Genomic DNA, 23,706 nt, shown 5'->3' with positions numbered 1-23,706 from the left:
GTCCGGGTCATCTCCCATGGGTGAACCGGTGCCCGCGGCGCCTCCAGCCATGTTTCCTGGCAGGGAAGGCACCGACGGACGCATTCTTCAATGGCCGCGTCCATTCCTGGCCACCATACATAGCTGCGGGCAAGCGCCTCCATTCTGACAATACAGAGATGATCAGCGGGCAAGGCTTCAAGGACATGGACACGCAACCTCTGCAGAATCGCCACAATGCCGCCCCACAGTAAGCATCCCTTGTGGACGGACAGTTCATGTTGCCTGGACACAAATGATGTGAATTGGAAACTCGGAGCACACCTTGGCCATCCCCTCCACACGCAGTTGAGAACACCGGAGAGAACACCATCCGTGGCAGAGTACTGAGCCACATCATCTGCATGAACAGGAGATTCTGGAAGTTCATCCGGAAGCATGACTACCTATGCAGGAGAAGGGTCGTCCTCAGGCTGGTGCATTAGGGAAAGTCTGCTGAGACCATCTGCATGGCTCATTTGTTTCCCTGGTCAGTGGACGAGAGTATGCTGGTATCTGTTCAGAAAGATGGACCATCGCAGCATTCGTGGCGACAGCATCTGTGGAGTTTGCCAGTCCGACATGAACAGCCCAAGGAGTGGCTTATGGTCTGTGTAGATCTGGAATGGGCGGCCAAATACAGAGTCATGGAACTTCTTTACTCCTGCAACCACAGCAAGTGCCTCCTTATCAATCTGGGAGTAATTCTGCTCAGCAGGAAAGTCCTTGAATAAAAAGCAATGGGTGCTTCTCTGTCATCTGGCATTTTGTGGCTCAATACCACTCCTATTCCATATGGAGATGCATCACTGGCAAGGATGATGGGATTCTTCTCATCAAAATGTGTCAGCATTTGGTTTGACGCCACCAGTGTCTTCACATGATCGAACGCTATTTGTTGTGGGGTTTCCCACTCCCAGGGCACCTTCTTATCCAACAACAGGTGCAGGGGTTCTGCGATAGTGGCCTTGTGTGGCAGGAATGCATGATAAAAATTGAGAAGACCCAGGAAAGCCTGCAGCTCGGCTTTGTTCAAAGTTGGCGGTGCATTAAGGATGGCTTGCGTCTTGGCCTGTGTTGGATGGATACCTTCAGCAGCGACTCGGAAACCCAAAAATTCCACTGGAGTCACTCCTAGCTGGCATTTTTCTTTTTTGACCTTAAGCCCTGCATCTTGGAACCGCTGGAGGACCTCTCAAAGGCAATTGAGCACTTCCTGGTGTGAGGATCCCGAAATCAAAATATGGAATGACACCTGGTAGTCCCCACAGGAGGTTCTCCATTAAGCTCAGGAAAATGCCAGGTGTGACGCTGACACCGAATTGTAGTCGGCGAACACGAAAAGCACCCTGATGAGTCACAATGGTCTGTGCGTCTGCAGATTCATCAGTCACACAGGCAGCTGCTGGTAGGCCTGTGCCAAGTCTAGCTTCGCGAAAACAGCTCCACCAGAGAGAGATGCCAGCAGGTGGCTGACTGCTGCCACGGGATACGAGTGCTGCTGCAAGGGTTTGTTGATTGTGCACTTATATTATAGTCTGCACAGATGCGGACGTCTCCATTTGCCCGTCTGCAGTGGTAGCCGTCATCATGACGCGTGCGCACCAGAGCCGCCGGGGCTAGTTTTCCTTTGCGGCGGTGTCCATCGACTTTCCTTCGCGTCCCACCCTCGTCGCCAGTGTTAAATAGCGTTGGTCGGACGACGCGGCAACGTAGGCACGGGGCAGTATCGGCAATGCATCTTTATTGCCATCACCAAACCAAACACAAGACTGAGGAACTACTGGAATAACATTGCTGTACATCTGCCCCCGGCAGATGGCGCTCTTCAATACAGGGCTGCTTGATCACGCTACGCAATATGCTGACTGCAGCGGCTATTGTCAATACACAACAAGCAGTGTCACGGTTATTTGCGCAGGAAGGCAATGAAATAAGTTTCTTTTTTTTTTCGGTAGCTCTTTACGAAGACTGTCACAAGAAATTAACCGCAGCTGTAAAACGAGAGAAACTGTCTCCGATGCCAGCTCTTCAGTTATGTTTTGAGGCCAGCAGAAAGGATTAGCTTTGTCAAGCATTCTTCATTGTAATGTGCTGCACAGGATTTTTTGGCATAAGCCTTGTGTAGAGGCACAGCGAGCACGTTTATCAAAGCACGTTAACGTTGTGGATAGCACTGTCATATGCGGAGAATTCTTCACGGTTGCCATTGTTGATAGAACCACAGAAGTCTTAGACGCGTCAAAAGGATTTCGTTGTACTCGCGTGAACTAAAGGTGTCGCTAGGTCATGGTGCATGTGTTTTTTTCTGCGTGGGCCCGGTTCATTATGGCAGCAGCGAACGAAAGGATGACTTCGACTATGCTTTTCCAAATCGTATGCGGCCGCGATGACACACCAGACACAAGTGTATCTTGCAGGGCTGCTCTGGCTCCGTGCGCTTCCCAATATTTCGATGTATGTCAGAATTCACAGAAAAACAGCACTTGCCCAGTCTGTTTACGGGCTGTACGCATTTCACGGTCTCGACTTGAGCATACGGAGAGAGCTGCGGTTGGCAGACTTCTCCATCAGAATTTAATCATCAGAATCATCAGTCATCAGACTTCCCCATCAGAATTTAATAACACAATTATTAGCTATAGGCATTGAACGGAGGGTTGTAGCATGGATTGCGTGCTACTTGAGAAACAGAAGACAACGTGTTTCCATAAATGGCTGTCTCTCGAAGGAGTTGGCAGTGTACTCGGGTGTCCCGCAGGGCTCAGTCCTCGGGCCTCTTCTTTTTTTAGTTTATATTAATGATATTCATCTTTGCGTCGAGCCACCGATCCAAATTAAACTATTTGCGGACGACTGCGTAGTATACACATCCATAAATAATCAAGAAGACCAAATTAAACTTAATGATGCCTTACGCTCAATTAATGAATGGTGTGAAAGGTGGGGACTAAAAATAAATCCTTCAAAAACAAATTCCATTATGTTTACCAACAAATCGAGGCCCCTTCACTCTATATATTCTTTAGGAAATGCTACTATAACGAGAGCTGATCGCGTTAAATATCTAGGAGTCACACTTACCAGTAACCTCAGCTGGGAAATGCATGTTGAAAATGTTTGTACGGGTGCACTGAAGAAATTGACCTTTTTGAAGAGAAAACTGCGTAATACTCCTCCCACGGTAAAGCACTAGTGCGACCAAAATTGGAGTATGCCGACATTATTTGGAGCCCTTGGCAACAATATTTGATCAAAAAAATCGAAAGAGTCCAGAATTTAGCTTTGCGCTTTATATATTCCGCTTACTCCCGACATTATAGTGTAACAAATCTACGTAATAGGGCAAGCCTACAAAAACTTGAGCAGCACAGGATAGTATCCAGATTAAAATTCATCTACCAACTTTATCATGGGGACTTCAAATTATCACGGGAACGTTATCTTCAGCAACCTTAAAAACTTTCAGCCAGGACGAATCACAATAAAACTTTTAGGCAGCCACCTAGCCACATAAATGTCCACAAGTTCGCTCTCTTTCCTCGCGCAATTTTCCATTGGAATGCGTTATCTGCGGAAGCAGTGAATGCTGCCTCGACGGCTTCATTTATTAAACACATTGAAGGTATTAGTTTTTCTGATGTAAGTGATGTATATTGAATATACCTTGCTTTGAGTGCAATTCAATGGCTTACTTATATTGAAAATATTTTTAGTTGAGCGTAGTTATGATGTCTCACAAAAATATATATGCACTGAACATTGATGACTTTCGTGGTGTGTACTTGTTATTTATGTATTCTTTGAATTATGCCAAGCTATCCAGTGTATAACTACTTATTGGCTGATTGTATTGTTTGTATTTCACTCCTGCACGGGCCCGAGGAGGGCCTGCAGTATCTGTAAATAAAAAAAAAAAAAAAATAAAGTGTATCTTGCAGGGCTGCTCTGGTTCCGTGCGCTTCCCAATATTTCGATGTCTGTCAGAATTCACAGAAAAACAGCACTTGCCCAGTCTGTTTACGGGCTGTACGCATTTCACGGTCTCGACTTGAGCATACGGAGAGAGCTGCGGTTGGCAGACTTGACAAGTGCGTAAGCGCCTTGTCCCCAGCATGCAGTTGAAGTAATCATCGCAGGCGTATCACGGATGGAACTTTCACTGAGATCACCCCTGCCATTTGCATGAATAGTTTCCCCGGCACATTTGTTATATGTGAGGATTTACCGTAACAATTCGTAACTATGTATTTTCACTTCGTGCATTTGCATATCGTACACAAGAGCCTCTTGCTGAGCTGGGTCGGTCGTTCTTGCATTAGTTAACAAATTAAAACATACACGTGTGATTCATAAGAGAACGGCAGCTAGCCCAAGTTTCAGTCTTGTTACAATTTATTTCTTGTACATCGGGCTCTCATAATTGTTATATGACATACAACCAAATAGCCCAAGTGTGACCTAGACTGCCGCAACAGCGATGATATTTCTCAAAGGAGTCACAATGCTGCCGTTCAGATACCTCATGCTTTGATAAGGTTCTGAGAGCTGCACATCAACACAGCTTGTAGATGCTCATTTCAGAGTCCCTCTAACAGCCACTGCAACTTGCTCTGCTGTGGCCTCCAGACTGGCCGTGCCTGTACACATGCAGGAGATGTGGTGCTCGGAAGCAGCTTTTGCACCTGTTGCACCAGTTGTCAGGTGATCATAGAAGGCAGTAGCGAGGTTCGAGCTGGGCCGGCTGGGTGGAGCCTACGCGCCGCGGCGTCGCTACAAGGGCCCTAAATATATCGACGGCACCTATCACTGTTTACAAACATGGAGTAGGTCTATACCAGATGTGTCGAGAGCATCATAATGCACTGCAATGCAAAATCAACATTGTTGGAACTACTACACGGTGCCATCAGGTTTTGGTTTCGCTCACCAGGCAATCACTGCATATCAAAGGCTACAGTTTGGCAATACAGTAAGAGCTCGTTAATTTGGATTTCTTGGGACCGGAAAAACTGCCTGAATTAACCAGAAGCCGAATTATCGAAAGCATCAAGAAAACAAGAAATAAATATCTATTTCACGCTCAGTGCCTGTGGCCACCTTATGGGCTGGTCGCATCCTTTCAATGCTGTACTGTCAAATTACAGTCAGCACAGGTGGGAGTATATCTGTCAAGCCCATCTGTGCCTGCTCCGCTTGTAGGAGCTTTCCGCCTGTAACTCAAAGCAGGGCAATCCTACTTCTCCTTGAACGTGTGCCAATGGCCGGGTGGTTGGCCTCTCGGGCCTGCCTTGTGGCTGAACTTAAGTGCATTTCCAAAACTCCTTCCCACACAGTGCTGCACACTTGGAAACAGCTTAAGGACCACAGGGCCTTCGATCAAAAAAGGAAGCATCCTGGCTGTAAGACTTTAAAATGGTGAACATACAGGTCGTCTTCGTAACTCTGCGAGTAGTTCAAGGCAGCTGTATGTGACTGACCACGGTTGTCAGCAACAAGCGAGCTGCTACCAACATTTAATGGGGATGACAAATGGGCCACGAAGAGGGCCACTTCCGGTTTGTACCCTATTCTAACGCACGTGCAACTTTAAGATCTCTCAAAAACAGATGCCCGTTAGAATTAGGCAAATATGGTAACCAAAAAAAAACACAGTTATTCTGGTCAGAGAAGATGACTGATGGTCAAGCACCATAGAGATCATGATCACGTACTGCACCATAGCTTTCCTTTTTTTTTTTTACTGGCTGCATGAATATAGGGTAGAAACATGCTGAGGGATCGCAGACTTTACCCTCTGGTATTTCAGTTGGCTTGGCTTCTGCGTCAATATCAATTTTCTATAACTCAATAGATGGACAAGACATGGCATACATGCAAGTGAATATCACCTACGATGCTTGATCAGAAAGCACACGAAGTATATACACAGATTTCACACTGAAGGAGCCACCCAAGTGGCAAACTCCTACCAGTGTAGCTGCTGCTGCTGCTGCTGCTGCTTGTTGTGCAGAGCAGCCTCTCGGCTCTTGCGGTCGGGGTCAAAGGAGCTGCCTTCCACAAAGAAGCTGCTGATGCCCAGGGCCTCCTTGAGCTTGGCGTTCTTCTCATGGTTGGCCTCGGCCATCTGGTGCGTCTCTTTCACACTGCACGCACAAAACAACAAAGAGAAATATGGTTCAGATAAGAACGTCGGTGCATGTTTTGTTCCTGAGCAACGTGCTGTTGAGGAGCTCGTCATTTACTTGACACAAATTTCTCCTCTCAAGATGGCGAAGGGAAACGTCCCACACCAGGCACAAGAAGGCGGAGATCGTTGGTTCCGTCTCCAGGATACTTTCTGCGCAGTCTTCCTTCAATGCCTGTCTCGCGTACTGTGTGCATTAGGGCTGAAGAAACCGCTGCATGCAAAAACCCAACTCGAGTAGTATGCATCTAGACCAACTTTTTCCCATAATTGCTTTCGCCAGCAACAATACTAGGATGACTACAATCACGCATATGTACAAATTTGCACCTTAAAGCAACACTTGGTCTTTTTTCTGTCAATTTGATGTTTCGTGAACATATTTAAGACCTAAATATTATGACAATGGCTACATGCTCGCTCATTTAAGTGGTCGTGTGGGAACGTCAATTTGGGCACTTTGGCGGCTTTGCAACTCCAATCTCCCAAAAATAATACCACATGTTTTTACAGATTCAGTTAGAGCACACACTGGGCTTTAATTCTGGGGAGATTAAAAATAATGGAAGATGGCTTTTTTTTTAATTGCATTTCAAAGTATTGCATTTTTATAGACATGCCTTCACTTGCGCATTTTTGGTTTGCGTTTGACATCATTCTCAGCAATCATATTTCACGCAATTGTTAAACTAATGTGTGGCAACACTCTAGAAAATTTTGGAAATTCTGGGTGTTATAGACGCAGAGCAAAAAGAACCTGAAACTAGAGCGTCATTGAGCAATGTGCCTATTTGCAATTTTTTTTCATACATTACCGGCAACAAAACTGCAAGATAACAATATTTGGTAAACATACGTTACACGTAGTATGGCAAGAAAATTTTGAGTCTCACAGCTACATCACTGATCTTGTAGGACTTGGTCAAAATCCCATTTTCGTGCAATTCACAAAAAGCGGTTCTGCAGAGTGGAGACTTGCTAATTTTTTTCACTAAGGCAAAAATTTTTTTCGCAAGACTAAGAATGGTTTCGTGGCCCTGGAGACTCAAACCACAAAATATATTTTTTTTCAGCGAAATTAAAGGGGGTCCATGGACATGCACCAACATTCTTATCTGCACACACCCTATAGTACTGTTACCAGCAGTCTGAATCGTGTTGGAACAAATGCGAACTTGCAGCAGCATGCTTCACTGGACTGCGCGGTGCATTATGGGAGGGAATAATGAAACCACACTCTAGAACACAGCCCTGTGCTACTTTGTTTCCCACCGCTTCTTATAATGAGAGGGCTAACATGCACTCCATTCCTCGGGATGTCTAGTGGGAAGGCTAGGCATGTTAAATACTCCTCGGTTACCTGGCATCAAGATTCATTCAGCTAGAGGTATATCCATGTTGGTCATGTGATGAATCTGAAGTTATACTAGATTAACACGGTCAGTTGGTACGTTAGCATGGTTGAGCATGCAGTGTAGCACAGACGAGGAACAAAAAATTGGATAACTGATCCCGTAGCGCAAAATTTGACACTGGACAAGAGAGGGACCAAGACGAGCGCTTACTTCCAACAAGGTTTATTTCGAGGAGCGTACACATATATACTCTCGAAATGCGAAAAACAAACAAATCATTCAAGAATCCCACCACTGCCATGCGCGAAAGTCTTACATTCTCAGGAAAGACAATTCTTTTTGACAAAGCCCGAGAGAGGGAGTGCTGACACAGTTCAGCCCTAATCTACAAATCCTCTCTGCCTCGATAATTTCTCTTGTAGTTTTATTTCTGTTTTTTCCCACGATAACGGTGTCATGAAAAAGCGGTTTGCAGCCACACGTGCTGCAGTGCAATGCCAAGAAACCATCGCGACCATTCTTGACATTACAAGCATGTTCCCGGAGCCGGTCTTTAATACAGCAGCCAGTTTGTCCTATGTATTTCTTGCCGCATGAAAGAGGTATCTGATAGATTGCATTTGCTGTACACGTGACGAACGGGATTTTGTGCTTTTTTGAGCAACCTCGTTTTGCATTTGAAACATCCTTAGTGCACAAGTACGACAGCTTTTTCGGGGCAGAAAAAACCATCTTCACATTGGCCCGCTCCCCAACCTTTTTCAAGTTGTGGGAGACTCCATGTAGATACAGGACTACAGCAAGCCTCTGAGGCCTTACTGGCTCAACATGTGGGAGCGCTTGTTACGAGAGTTGAAGCTTCTTCACCAAACTTTCGGCGACTGAAACCTGTATGTGAGAGGGGTACCCGGCATTCGAAAGTCGCTCTGCTTGCTCTTTAAAACTGGCTGCCATTAGATGGGGGCAAGACTTTTGTAATGCATTGCGAAAGCACAAGTTAAAAATACCTCTTTTAACGAGTTTTGTGTGGGCGGAATGGTACGGAAGCAGAGGTTTGTTGCTCCTGGGCTGGTACGCCCAACAGGTGTGGTCTTCGTGAAAAGTAAAGGCTATGTCTAAAAATCTTAGAGTGTTGTTAGTTGGCAACTCGTAAGTTAACAAGAGTGGTTTAAACCGCTCCTTGATGAAATTGAGGATGTCTAGAGCACAGGACATGGGGTCACAGTCAAGAAGAATGAGGAAGTCGTCAACAAATCTAAAAATGCGCGTGATATGCTTGTCACGTAGGTCGCCGGAAACAGTTCTGTCAAGCTTGGCTAAAAACAAGTCACTTAAGATCGGAGCAATACATGACATGATGCATATACCCTCCATTTTGAAGGTGGGGCTTCCCGTCCCATTGGATAAAGGTAGCTCTCAAGTAAATGGATAAAAGTTCTAAAAAACTACTAGACGGCACACCAGCACTGTTCTGAAACGCTATACTACCTAACTTATCAATGCATTCTTGTACACAACAAAGAAGTGATTCATGAGGCAGCGAATAATACAGGTCTTTTACATCAATCGAAAATGCGCACATGTGCTGATGGAACGAGGGCAGATGAAATACGGACTCTTTTATTTTTTTGTCACTTTAACTAAAAATGGGCGAGATCCTCTCGAGTTAACACTTGGAAAATAACTTCACTAGCGTACGTTTCTACTGTTGGCTGCTCAGAGCTGTTAGATGAAGCTCCCCAATTCGGTACCGATGCCCATGCTTTTTCTTTTTTAATTTTGTTTCAAAGCATGCTTTTAATTTTTACATGATTAAAAATAAAACCTATATTTATGAAAACAAAATGGCCGCCGTGACAATATATGTGTGCCCCCTTGTGGTTTTCCTGGATTTACGCCACTGCCTTAAGGGTCTGTATTTGCAACATGAATATGGTACTATGAAGTATTCCAGATTATGCGGCACTTTGCTAGCAAAACTAAGGCCTCAGAAATTTGGGTCAGCTGCCCAAAGCTGCTGCATGTGCATAGGCTCATCATCGGAGCTGCTTCAATGCCATCCATCATGAAGAAATACAGTGCTGCTTCAAAAACACGGACAAAAGAGAACACAAGAAAATTGGCATTGTCCTTCTTGTGCTCTTTTAAATGCCAAGCGTTTCTTAACGAACCCTAGGCACTTTGAGCGAGCGAGCAAGCGCCTGCCTGCCTGCAGGCTTGATTGATCCCAGCAGGAATCAAACCCAAGCATTCTGCGTGGCAGTTGGGTATTCTACCACAGAGCCATGCCACGCCTAGAAAGTGCTATGGAAAAACACTGTACGCAGGCGTAATGTCGGTGCAACGTCAACTGTGGTTGTGGTGCTGGCTGAAGAAAATCGAGCCTCCAATGCGTAAAACAAGGGTTTATTTATGATAAACCGCAGCCCGACTCCGTGGGTTGCTGCTTTAGCGCGTGCTTCGAGCCAACCTTCCTCTTTCTCTTCTTCGATATTTTTCCAACAAAACTGCCCCGCGCACAGAAGTTCACAAAGGGTTTGATTCCAATGGGTGAATGTGTTGAATTGGCCGTTTAACGGTATTCCCACCCGGTAGTCTCAATGTACAGGATCTAATCTTGCCATCTTTTCCTTTATGAAGTTCCTCTATTTGTACGATGTTCCATAGTTGCCGGCGCTTGTTGGAGTCTTGCAGAAGAGTGAGGTCGCCTTTCTTAATTCGGTCAGACGAAGTCGTTGACTTGGGAAGTGGTATTGTTCTCAAATCGGAGAGGTACTCTTTTGACCAACGCTCCCAGAAAGATCTTCGAGTTTTCTCTCGTTGTTCCCAGATAGGTCTAAGGCGGTTACTATCGACTGTAATCTCAGCAAGATTTAGGTCAGGAAGTGCAGATATTCGCCTTCCAATGAGAAAGTGAGCCAGAGAGAGAGGGGTTCCGGATCTCGACAGTCGTTATAGACATATGTGATTGGTCTGGAATTGATGACAGCTTCCACTTCGGTTATGGCGGTCTGTAGCTGTTTCTCCGTAAAAGACGCCTTTCCGATGGACTTCTTCAACACCAGCTTGACAGACCTGATAAGTCTCTCGTAAAAACCGCCCCACCATGGTGCATGATCGGCAATAAATTTCCATTTTATACGATTGTTAGCGATGTACCTACAAACTTCTTCGTTTCTCAATGATTTCCACAGTTTTGAGAGCTCTCTCTTGCTCTTCTTGAACGCTAAGGCGTTATCTGAATATATGACCGACGGAAGTCCCCGTCGCGAGACGAAGCGTCGGAAAGCATTAAGAAAGCTTGTGGCAGCCATATCTTCGACTAGTTCGAGATGAACTGCTCTAATCACGGCACACGTGAATAGGCAAATATACATTTTGGCGTAGCCATCAGAATGTTTAACATATAAGGGACCGGCAAAATCTAGTCCTGTTACTTGAAATGGCTCTGAAGCGGTCACTCTTTCCGGTGGTAACGGAGCAGCTACTTCGGTCATAGGTCTGGCATTGAAGCGTTGGCATACTATGCACCCTCTGATGATTTTCTTGATTAGTTGTCGTCCTCTTATCCAGAATCTTTCCCTTATTTGAACGAGTGTATCACGAACTCCTGCAAGAAGCAGTTGACGATGGTGCTGCAGTACGATAAGCTCGCAGTAGTAGTGATCCTTGGGTAAGACGATTGGATGCTTCTCCTCGTAAGATTTTTTGCTGAATTGTAGACGTCCTGCGATGCGAAGAACTCCATTGTCGAGGAAGCATGTCACATCCCGGAGTATAGAATCACGTATATGCTGAGCTCCTTTAGAAATGTGATCAATTTCCTGAGAGAAGGCTGAACTTTGGACCTTTTTTATCCAATAGAATTCGGCGGCTTGTATTTCTTTGGCAGTCAGGGGCCCCTGTGATAAATCTTTCCGCTTCATCTTCGATACGAATCTTAATGCCCAAGCTGTGACTCGATGTAATCTCGAGAGCGAGCTGTAGGTATGGATATCCAGAATTGGGTGATTCTTTTGAAACGGAAATTTCCAACGATGTTATTCGAGGAGTACGTTCTTCCGTGGCGCTTAGTGGAAAATCTGTGGAGTTCAGAATGCGTTGTGGTGGCCATCCATTCTCTTTAGAAATAAGCCAGTTGGGTCCCGTCCACCAGACAGAGTTTGTTAGTAGGTCACGGGCGGTTACTCCTCTCGTCAAAAAATCAGCAGGGTTTTGCTTTCCGGGGCAGTGTCTCCACGTTGTTATGTCTGTTTTACTCTGAATTTCCGTTACCCTATGTCGAACGAAATCTTTCCACTTGTGAGGATCCCCGCTAATCCAGTACAGTGCGATCATGGAGTCAGTCCAAAAGTGGACTGAAGTGATGTCCTCGTCCAGCTCTCGACGTACGTAGTCGTACATCCGCGCTGAGACTAGACAGGCTAGCAGTTCTAGTCTGGCAAGGCTTGTCTCCTTCATCGGTGCCACCCTGGACTTGCACAAAACAATAGTTGAACTTTTGTTGTTCGTTTGTCCTGTCGTGGAAATGTAGCAAACGGCACCGTAGGCTGACTTACTGGCGTCAGCGAAAAAATGGAGTGCATATTTGTCGTCAGGTCCATGCGCCCCCGGTCGGTAGAACCTAGCTAGTTCTATATTACAAAGCTGGGGAAGTTTATTGCACCAACTCTTCCATTCGTGTAGAGTGTCTGAAGGCAGCTGTTCTTCCCAGTCAACACCTTTCCGCCAAAGTTTTTGGAAACAGATCTTCATCCTTATTGTGAAAGGAGTCAACATGCCAAGAGGGTCGTATAAGCGGGAGGTCGTCTGTAGCATGAACCGTTTGGTATCGGTCCTTTGCTGAACGAATTCCAAAGCGTTTCCTGGACTGAACGACAGTACGTCGGTGTCTGGACGCCACACCAACCCCAGGACTTTCAGCACTCCAGTTAATTGTCCTAGAGGCAGCTCCGATGGCTGTGTTGGTTGCGTGCTAAGTGCGCGTGGGTCATTTGAAGCCCACTGGTGTAGTTTCATCGATGCACTTGAAAATATCTCCGTAACTTCCGCACGCAGTCTTAATGCGTCTTCGACGCATTCCGCTCCCATTAAAATGTCGTCAACATATACTGAATTCCGTAGAAGTTTTGTAGTTTCGGGGTAATTAACCGACATCTGATCAAGGTGATGACGTATGGTCGCCGCTAAAAGAAACGGACTGCATGTCGTGCCGAATGGTACTCTGGCCATGCGAAAGGTGGCAAGGTTAGGCAATGGTTGACCGGGACTGGGCGCCTTCTCCAACCACAAGTACCGCAATGCATCTCGGTCTGTGCTGTTGACACTGATTTGTAGAAATGCCTTTTCGATGTCAGACTAAAGCAACGCGATGTTTCCTGAAGCGGAGAAGCAGACCTATAAGATCAGCATTGAGGTTCGGTCCAGAATGTAGGCTTTCGTTTAGCGAGAGTTCTCCCTTTTCATGGGATGAAGCATCGAATACTACCCGTACTCTTGTTGTGCGGTCCTCGCGTATCACTGCATGGTGTGGCATGTAATATACCATATCCTCTGTTTTATCTTCGGTGACCCTCTCTGCTACACCGTCGTTGGGGTATTTGCGTATGGCAACATCATACTCTTGTAGCAGCTGAGGGCATCTGCGAAGCTTCTGGAGAAGCTGATGTAGACGAGTCTCTGCGTTTGCTAGATTGTTGTTGTTAAGAATTGTTGGTTTCCATGGAAGCGATACCACGTAGCGACGATTCTCCATCTTGATTGTGCTGTTGAAGAAATCCAGAACTGTGTTTTCGTCTTGAGTCTTCGTGTGCTCCTGAGATTTTATTCCCATGATTTCTAAGTCCCAGTAGTTTTCCATTGTAATTTTACAATCTGTCACTGCTTTTAGAACTAATGCCTCATTACAATGCGTGACTGTGGCGAAAGAGGCTACTGGCCCATGGAGAGTCCAGCTTAGAGTAGTCTCGACAGCTTTGAGTCCATTGTCCAAATTTTGTGCTGCTCCCGTAACAAATGACCAATAATAGTCACTGCCGATTAAGACGTCGACAACGTTTGGGCTGTCCGCTTGATCGATGTCTGAGAAGTAATATCCTTGGCGTTCAAGCCTGTCGATGACATCTTTATTCGGTCGTGGAATGGACTGATGACAGATATTAGTCGTGACGAGAGCTTCGATTAGTAGCGAATTTCCACTACGCTGTGAACTTAGAGTGACAAGTGCGCGCTGGAAAGTCTTCTCTTCATGTTGCCCTCCAAAATATCCCACCGTAAGGCTCTCGTGATCTAGTACTTGACAACGTAATTTTTCAGCCAGTTGTTCAGTGACGAAAGTGCGCTGGCTGCCTCCATCGAATAAAACTCGAGCTAGGCATTTGCTCTCTTGGCTGGCTGCCCAAGCAACAGCTGTCTGAAGGTATACGCGCCGTTTTGAATTGTCGGCTCCAATCATTTCGAGTTGCATCGGTGTCGGTGATGCCCGAGCACCATTAGTCGGTTTCAACATCCGAGGGTCGCACATCGTTTCTGCGTGGCGTCGATTGCACTTCGTGCATGTAACATTCCTCCTGCAATTTTTCGCCAAATGATGTTGTAAAGTACAGCGAAAACATCGACGTGTGTTTAGGAGCCTTTTTTTCTTTTCCTCGAGCGGAATCGGACAGTCGCACTTTTCTGTATCATGAGTGGTGGACTCGCAGAAAAAGCAGGGTTTTTTTTTTTCGGAACTGGTTTGGCAGATGAAGTTAGAGACTCCGTTGTTAAACGTTGATGGCGCGAAGATGATGTCTCAGTAGTGCAAACCTCGTTTACTTTAACCATCTTCGCGTCCTCTTCGACAGAAATGTGTAGGACTGATCGTTCGCGAGACTCAACTTCGGTTTGAATAAAAAACAGTAAAGACTGTATGCTCGCCTTCAGTTCCTGAGAGTGCTTGCCCGTGTTTCCACTTTGTCCTCGTTGCTGTGTACTTTGGCGTGCGATGGTCTTGTTGAAGTCGATGACTAAGTCGTGTGGAAGCGCCTTCAGGAGGATGGGGTAGAGCATTGCAAAATAATTGTCTTCTGGTACTCCGAGAGACTTCAGGGCACGTGTTTGGGACTGCACCGTGTCGCATCGCAGTCCTTGAAGGATCGCACGGGCTGTATGTCGATGAGTCGTTGCATGTGAGTTTGAATTATCACGTCGCTTTTGGCAAATCGCTTTTTCAGAATGTCCAGTGCTTCAGCGTAGCAACTTGCAGTTGCCGGAAGTCCCGCGATGGCCAACGCCGCGTTGCCGGTCAAGACCGAACGTAGATAGGTGAATCTGTCGACGTCGGTGAGTCCACCGTTGTTGTGGATCAGTTGGCTGAACTGTTCCCAAAAGGGCGTCCCGGGTTTCGGCACCACTTGAAGAAAATCCTCCAATGCGTAAAACAAGGGTTTATTTATGATAAACCGCAGCCCGACTCCGTGGGTTGCTGCTTTAGCGCGTGCTTCGAGCCAACCTTCCTCTTTCTCTTCTTCGATATTTTTCCAACACTGGCTATCTAATTTTATAACAAAGCAATAACCGCTACATATCTACTCCTAAGATACAGGCGACATGTCAGGTTAATGTCTGTGGTTCCAGTGTTGGTTCACATGTAGGGACACTCGTCTGTCTCTGAGGAACACCCCCCTTGCTTGTATATCATGAGACATTTACCAGTAGTTTTTATATGGATTTGAGGTCCTGGACATCCAAGTGCAGAAAGTGGATAGCCAAAACATCATTAATACTCTAAAGGTCAGATTCAAACATTTTCCGAGGTCAATGAATCGCACTGGACCTTGCTGGGTACGCAGACTTTTGCCACTTCTTCAAAAAAGGCTTGACACCGTTGTGCGAATTAATTTTTTTTTAATTTGCACATTGAGCCACCCACTTGTTACAAGTTCATGCTGGAAATTGCGTTATGTGTGGAGTAATGATAGCTGCATGAGCCTTGCCAATTTCATCCATCCACCACAAGCTCAATACAATGCACAGAGGTGCTTGTATAATTAAGCTCCGGCATACAGACTTGAATAAAGCATTTCTGGTTTCAAGTGAAAACAAAAATTCCAGCTGATGGCACAGATACCGGTTATCAGTGTTACACAAATCAGTGTGCAAATAGCCCCAGCTACTTGCATGCAAATGAAACCGTTAAAACTGTGGTTACTGGCAGCCAGATCAAGAAATGTGGCCCAGCAATCATCTCAATTTTCACTGGCCCAGAGATCATTTCGGCTGCACTGCATCGACACTGTTTCATCATTTCAGCGTTCATTAGATAAAAGGTTCTGACAAGCATGCAAAATCCTTTTATTACACTAAATTTTATTGGCACAAGGGCATCTGAGGCCAAAAAGTCCCAGTACAAGCATCATGTCATTTTAGGTTAGTAGTCTAAAAATCACTATTTAAATAAATGCCGTGCAGGGGCAGATCTATAAAATATATAGAACTATTGTTTCTCTAAATATGAATGCCAAAATTTTTACAAAGCCTTCAATTCATTGGCTGCAGCCTCTCACAGTAATTGAGTCGGCAAGGTCAGAGTCCCTCACTGCACAATTCTTGCCTGAGCACTTAAGAACTGCTAGGGCTCAGATTTACTTTTTTGGCAACATGCTCTACCTCGCATGTGAGGCCCAGCCTGGTGGCTAGGATGGATATTTCTAAAAACTTTTTTGCAAGATAATTAAGAACGGTTAAACATTGGTAAGAATAGCGCGGGATGAGGTGGAATATGGTAAAGCTCCCTCAAATGGGTCAGTCGCTCTTGGCGAAGCCATTGAACGAGGACATGCAAAACGGTTAGACTCTCTTGTATACATGTCGGTGGACCTGTCAGGAGGTGTTTATGTGTGGCCGATCCGAAGCCGTGCTAGGGTGACATCTATTGAATTTTTGTGGTACAAGTTTTGTTAGCTGCGGTTTTACTAGATGTCCACTTGTTTGTCCAATTCAGCTTGCCAGTGTCTACGTAGCCCTCTACGTACAACAGGTTTTAGGTCCACACCAGGAACAGAGCTTACATTGATAGTGTGCCGACTAGCTCGGGCATTCTTGTCCACTATTTCATTGCCTGCGATTCCAGAGTGACCTGGAACCCAGCATAAAACAATAGAAAGCTCTAGGTTATAAGCCGCATGGATCTCATTAAGAATTTTGTTGACAACAGGGTTTCTGCTGTACTTGCCACAGGACAGGGCTGTAACAATGCTTAAAGGATCTGTGTACACATAGAGCTTTGTATTTTGTGTTGTATAATGTGCTCAATAATAAGCAGAATACGATACGCTTCAGCTGTGTAAATGCTGATCTGTGTATGTAAGGCCTTGGCCACAGGCTGCGCAAGGTACAGATGTTTGAGACTGTGATCCATCAGAAGAGAAGGCAGCTGAACGATATTTGTGCTCAAGGGCCAAGAAATGTTGTTGAATTAGAGCACTTGGAAAAGTTTTTTTTTTTTTTTTTTTGAGGCCTTTAAAGGACCAGTCACAAGTGACTGGACGCTGCTTCCAAGGAGCACAGACTTCAGTGTGGTCAACTTCCTGTAGTTCCACGAAATGAATTCCAAGTTTTTCTACAACAGGTTTTATTGCCAATAGAAACGGTGGGGCGAGTGAAGGCCGGTTTATATATAGCTGATTTGTGGACACATCATTTAGAAGTGTTTTGCATGGGTGCCGCTTCAGGGACATGATTCTGATTGCATAGGCGACTCTCAGGTATGTGCGCTGATAGTCCAGCGGCCACTGAATTGACTCTGCATAGAGGATTTGCACAGGACTGGTACGGAAGGCACCAAGCACCAGGTGCATGCGTAAGTGGTATACAGGGCCCAATAGCTTGAGTGCTGTCTTTGAAGCTGACTGGCATACTACGCATCTATAATCTATGCATGACAGAACCAGGCTTCTAAACAGAGATATGGGACAATACTTGTCTGTCCCCCACGAGTGATGGGATCTTTAGAAGGTTCATAGTGTTAAGGCATTATGAAGTCGAGAGTTTGGCGGAAACCCGCCTGGCCGGGGAAAGACATAGACGAAGGAAACACAGCGCCGACCAAAAGTAAAAATATATTCTTAAAAAGACGTTTCGGCTCCCACACGGGAGCCTTGTGCACAATGAAGCATGTGCAGCAAGTTCGCTTACTTATAAGGTTGTCTAATCACATGTTTGAGGCAACGGGCATACACAGGCGGAAGATTACCACAGCTCTTGTTCAGCGTGTGCGCAGTGGTTTGAATAAACAATGATTCATTGTTTACGACGAATCATTTTTACAACGAATCATAGACGAATCATTGTTTATTCAAACCACTGTGCACACGCCGAACAAGAGCTGTGGTAATCTTCCGCCTGTGTATGCCCGTTGCCTCAAACATGTGATTAGACAACCTTATAAGTAAGCGAACTTGCTGCACATGCTTCATTGTGAACAAGGCTCCCGTGTGGGAGCCCAAACGTCTTTTTAAGAATATATTTTTACTTTTGGTCGGCACTGTGTTTCCTTCGTCTATGTTAAGGCATTACAGCTTCAATTGTTTTATATGCTGAATGAAGGTGAGCTTAGCATCAGAGATTACGCCGAGGAATTTTCGTTCTTTCGCGACGACTAGGCTTTGTCCATTCATTAATATGCTAGGGTCTTCGCCTGGAGAACAAGTAGTCTTTCCAATGTTAAACCCATTTTCATCAGCCCATTTCACAACACCCAACTGATTCTGGCGTTCGCATATGATCAAGCTGCACGACTTGAAATTGGTTTGGATGTCATCCACATAGACTGCATACGATATCGCAGGTGGAATAACAGAGCAAAGAGAGTTCATTTTAACTATAAGAAGTGTGCAGCTTAAAGGGACACTAAAGAGCAAAACGATTTTTCTCATATTAGTGAGGTACTCTTTCACGATACCAAAACACCACGCTTGTGGCGAGATGACGCTTAGTAAGCGAGAAAACACGCAAAAACAAAATGTGGGTGGCGACGCCACCTTGAAGCTTCTGCGCCATTCGACGTGACGTCACGTTTTGACGGCGCCTACTAGGCACTATGTAATTCCTAATCGGTAAAAATGAAGTACATTGTCCTTTGAGTGGGCCATAGACTTAACATACCAAGTTTGGGGTAATTTTGTTGAGCCAATGGCACCAAAATACGATAAATACACCTTGAAATCCGTGACGTCATGCAGGGAGATTTTGGCGCGAAATTTAAAAATGAAACTTTGCACTTGATTTTCCCCGCTAATAATAAACCTATGATGGCGAAATTAACGACATTAGAGTTCTCAGAGCACAATTTATCGATGTAAACCGATTCAATGTTTCTCTTTAGTGTCCCTTCAATACTCCTCCTTGCGGCATAGAGTTTCCTACAATACTTACTAGAGGGAACTCTGGCGCTAGTGTCTATGGGAGCTGCAATGCATCGCGCTTCAGCCAGCATGGGAATCATGGGTAGTACACGGATTTGTCTAAACTTCGTTCTTTCGGCTCCGTTTGGCTCCGCGTCGCCTGCATCCGCTTTGTCACAAAACGAAGTTCAGCAAAAATCAGCAGTTTCACTTCACCAATTTAACTTCTTTAGGCTCACCGATTCAAATCTGGTCACGAAGTTCACAACGATCCATTCTTTTATCCGAAAGAAAACCAAAACATAGCAATAAACAAAGCCACAAGTGCATTCGAAGCCCACAAGCACGAAGACTAGGCAAATCCGTGTACTACCCATCATTCCCATGGTGGCTGAACGACCGCAGCGCCAGAGTTCCCTCTAGGTCATTTTAGGAAACTCTATGCCTTGCGGTACTCCCTTTTTTTAAGAAATATGTGCGACAATACACTGCCTATTCTTACACAAAGCTGCCTTTCAGATAGGAAATCTCTCAAGATGTTACTCAACCTACCACATATTCCAAAAGACAATAAGTCTTGGAGGATTCCGTATCGTCAGGCAGTACCACATGCCTTCTCAAGATCCAGACAGTCTTGGTTATGTATCACTACATATGAGAGACTCAAGGAGGACAAGATTATCTGTTGTGGACCTAGCTCTTGGGAAGCCAGATTGGCAAAATAGACCACTATATTCCAAGTAATAGATTAAACGGCAGTTAATAATTTTTTCAAACACTTTGAGTAGGCAGCTTGTGAGTGCCATAGGTCTGTAACTATTCACCGAGGTAGGATCTTTGCCGTGTTTAGGGACTGGAAGGACTACTGCCTCTTTCCAAGCAGAGGGTACGTTGCCAGTATCGAAAAGTGTCGTTGTAAAGGCCTAAAAAGCACTTTAGGGTTTCGTCGGGGAGATTTTCTATCATTTCATAGGTAATTGTGTCAGAACCAGGTGCTGAACTTCCACAAGAATGTAGGGCAAGCTTCAGTTCGTGGAGTGTTAGTGGTTGATTGTATCCATCTGATAAAGGCTTGTTCGGATGCAGAGGTACACTTTCAACTATGCTTTTATGGCGTAATAACCTGATACTTTCTCGAAGTGTTCGCCGAGAGTATTTGCTTGTTCTTCTATTGTATCACCAGAGGGAAAGGATTCGGGTGTTGTCCTTTGTGAACCCTATTATCCACCTTGCTGGCATCTGTGTTTATTGAGGATACACAGGGTGTCCAGCTTTCCCTTTTGGCTATACGCCTGCCATTAGCTTTGCAGCTTTTCAAGTGTGCTAAGTTTTCTACAGTTGGGTACCGAGCAAAAATGCTCCATGCTTTGTTCTGGAGTTTTTTTTTGCAATTTCACAATCATCATTCCACCACGATTTTGAATTAACTTTATTTGCGCTAGACTGAGGTAGGCACTTTTTAGCAGAGGTGAGGATCTATTCGGAGATATAGCTGGCCATCTCTTCTACATCCAGGAGGTCCACCTCTTTGAGGCGTAGTGTACATTAGAGCCTCTCCCATGTTCCGCCAATCAACCCGGTCCTGTGCTTTCTGCTGCCACGTTATACCTACAAACTCCTTTATCTCATCTACCCACCTAATTTTCTGTCTCCCCCTCACGCGTTTGCCATCTCTTGGAATCCAGTCAGTTACCCTTAATGACCACCGGTTATCCTGCCGACGTGCTACGTGCCCGGCCCATATCCATTTCTTCTTCTTAATTTCAACTATGATATCCTTAACCCCCGTTTGTTCCCTGACCCACTCTGCTCTCTTCCTGTCTCTTAAAGGAGTCCTGACACAAAAATTTTCGCCCCGCGTTTTTTTGCTGCAATGTGTTGCTGGGGGCCTGTTAGTCATAACACGGCACATTGTTTGCTGCAGCGCGCGACAGATAATTAAATACAAGCTCCTAATTACCGACACAGCCTCAGTTTCGGTTTGACAGAGCTCCTAAAACGACAAACCGCCGGGTGCAACTATCACCACCTAGCGAGTGAAACGCTCGGTCACGTGAGCACACAGAACAGTGACGCATTTCCGCGCGGTCTGTCGTCGTCGGGCTCATCGTCGTGTGATGGTGACGATTTTCTTGCGGCGGGGATCGAAGGAATTTTCGACGTGGCGAATCCCTTCATGTTTGACCCGCTGGCGAGGAGCGATTCGTCGGGAAGCGCGTCAAAACAGAAATGGCGGCTACGACGTCATCGTAACCAGTACCGGCTGCAACGGTTACGTAGGGGAAGTAGGGGGGTCACCTCGGGTCACCTCCGAGGGTGTCAATGCACTAGGTGCGGCCTATTACGCTGGATCGCGCTCGCGAACTTCAAAATTCATATAAAATACCTTCAAAGCTTTATTCGCTGCCGATATTTTGCAGATGGTACACGCACGTACACGGGAATCGATCCAGCAGGCTATCTTGGCCGCGAAATTTTGTGTCAGTACCTATACTTAGGTACTGACACAAAATTAGGTACTTAGCTACTATACTTAAGGCTACACCTATCATTTTCCTTTCCATCGCTCGCTGTGTCGTCCTCAATATAAGTTGAGCCCTCTTTGTAAGTCTCCAGGTTTCTGCTCCGTAGGTAAGTACCGGTAAGATGCAGCTGTTATATACCTTCCTCTTGAGAGATAGTGGTAGACTACCATTCATGATTTGATAATGCTTGCCGAATGAGCCCCATTCCATCCTTATTCTTCTAGTTATTTCACTCTCATGGTTCGGCTCCGCGGGAGAGGCCTTTGCCCTGCAGTGGGCGTAGACAGGCTGATGATGACGATGATGATGTACATTAGAGCACTGCACGGGCTCGGGCCTACCCGGAAACTTGGGCCTGGCCCGGCCCGTGCCGGGCCTGGTAAAGCAGTTTTCAGGGCGGGCTCGGGCCTGAAGCTCCGGGCTTAGGGTTGGGCCCGGGTTTGAGGTGGTGAGCTCGGGTCGGGCCGGCTTGGACTTTGCTCAGTTCTTAAAGAGACACTAAAGTGAAACACTGAATCGGTTTAGACTGATAACGTGTATTCTCAGAACCCAAATATCAATATAATTTCACCATCATAAGTTCGTTAATAAAGGAAAAAATCAAGGTCCAAGTTCCATTTTTAAATTTCGTACCGAAATCTCCGCGTGTGACGTCGTGGATTTCGAATTGTATTCATCGTATTTTGAGAACATTGGCTCAACGAAATTTCCAGAGACTTGGTAAGTTAAGCCTATGTACTTCATTGACCTCAGACGTCAATGTACTTCATTTTTACCGATTAGAAACTACATAGGCTGTCGTGCCTGGTATATTTTGATCCGTCCCTTCTCGGCAACCAGGTTGTTGCTACGATAGGGCAGCGTCGTACCCGGACTCGGTTTGGTAGCGTAGCCGAGCCTCCGGGCTGAGGAACTGATGCTAGCAAGTTGGGAAAAGAATAACAAGTTTACTGGCGCTTTTCGTACACTCAATTACATCGTTACAAGGAAAGAGTTCAGTGACGAGCGAATTGGATGAGCCTGTTACCGAGGGCTCAGAGCCCCATTTCTCACTCAGCACCGTCGTTTTAACCCCTCAGTTTTGCTCCTCCTTCTTGATGACCACCAATCACACACACGACACCTCCCACCATGGCACAGTCCATTTCACTGTCGCTGAGGGGTCGTTGCACACTTGAAGCAGCAAGGGTCCGGCGGTTGACGGCACGCAGGTGGGGGAAGCAGGACAACAGGTTCCTCGTGCTTGCCCCTCCGATTCTTTCCGCGAAGGCAGAACGTGCTTGCTCCTACGATTCTTTCCCCGAAGGCAGAACGTGCTTGCTCCTGCAGTTCTTTCCCCGAAGGCAGAACGTGCTTGCTCCTGCAGTTCTTTCCCCGAAGGCAGAACGTGCTTGCTCCTGCAGTTCCTCCCCGAAGGGCAGAAAAAGGTTTGCGGAGACTCCCGTCCAAACATACCCGTCAGGTGGCTTCGGCAGCGAACCAAGCCAAGCCCAGGTGGCCCATTGTCTCCGGCTTTGCCGTCCCAGACTTTGAGGCCGAGATTCTGCCCATTGTTGGTCACTCGTCGTCCCAGAAATTCCGTTTTGTGGAAGGATGCAGGTGTTCTAGCAGTGTGAGAACGCCTCGCCCGCAGATTCTCATGGTCAGCGCATCGCCACTGACTGCCAGTCATAACAAGGCCCACTTGATGCCATCAGAATCTATGACGTCACGGTGTTTGCTGTGTGAACTTGAAGGTGGCATCGTCATCCGCATTTTCTCGCTTACCAAGAGTCTTGTCGCGACGAGCGTGGTGCTTTTGGAATTGTAAAAGAGTAATTTACTGATAATAAAAAAATCATTTTTCTTTTCAGTGTCCCTTTAAATTTGTATATATATGTTGTGCATAGCTATATGCCCACATTTTATCTCAAAAAAACGCTTTTTTTATGTGGGGTAAGCTATGTGGAGAAGTTTTACGAGGGACAAGTACTGAGCTTCTTTTGCTTCTTGCATATGGGGCTACTTGATTTATATGAAACGGGTGAGATAAAAGTAAGTAGACCAGGCGCCTCTATATGGTTAACATCTCGCTATTCTGTGCTTTATTTGCTTTAGTTATTGTTTTATATCCCAAATGTTACTCTGTAATCGCAGTAATAAATGTAACATAATAAAACTATACCTATGAGATACCATCGCTAGAGTGATCACAGAGCTCCAAAGTGGGGAAACGTTCTTGAAAGTCAGAGCCCCCCGCT

The 23,706-nt window shown here is 45.8% G+C and overlaps 1 protein-coding gene across 14 annotated transcripts in view; it reads right to left on the bottom strand.

The window, feature by feature from the left end:
* LOC119389290 (serine/arginine repetitive matrix protein 2) overlaps positions 1–23,706 on the bottom strand; it is a 351,568-nt gene that overhangs the window by 216,376 nt on the left and 111,486 nt on the right. For all 14 annotated transcript variants that reach the window (XM_037656491.2, XM_037656493.2, XM_037656492.2 and 11 more), the window contains one exon: positions 5,991–6,164. In XM_037656491.2, coding sequence (XP_037512419.1) covers positions 5,991–6,164 — 174 coding nt within the window. The remainder of the gene's footprint in view (positions 1–5,990; positions 6,165–23,706) is intronic.

Source organism: Rhipicephalus sanguineus, chromosome 4 (assembly GCF_013339695.2).
Source record: "Rhipicephalus sanguineus isolate Rsan-2018 chromosome 4, BIME_Rsan_1.4, whole genome shotgun sequence".
In the NCBI taxonomy this organism is placed as follows: domain Eukaryota; kingdom Metazoa; phylum Arthropoda; class Arachnida; order Ixodida; family Ixodidae; genus Rhipicephalus; species Rhipicephalus sanguineus.
The sequence above is the reverse complement of the archived record's forward strand: the minus strand, read 5'-3'. Positions and strand labels throughout refer to the sequence as shown.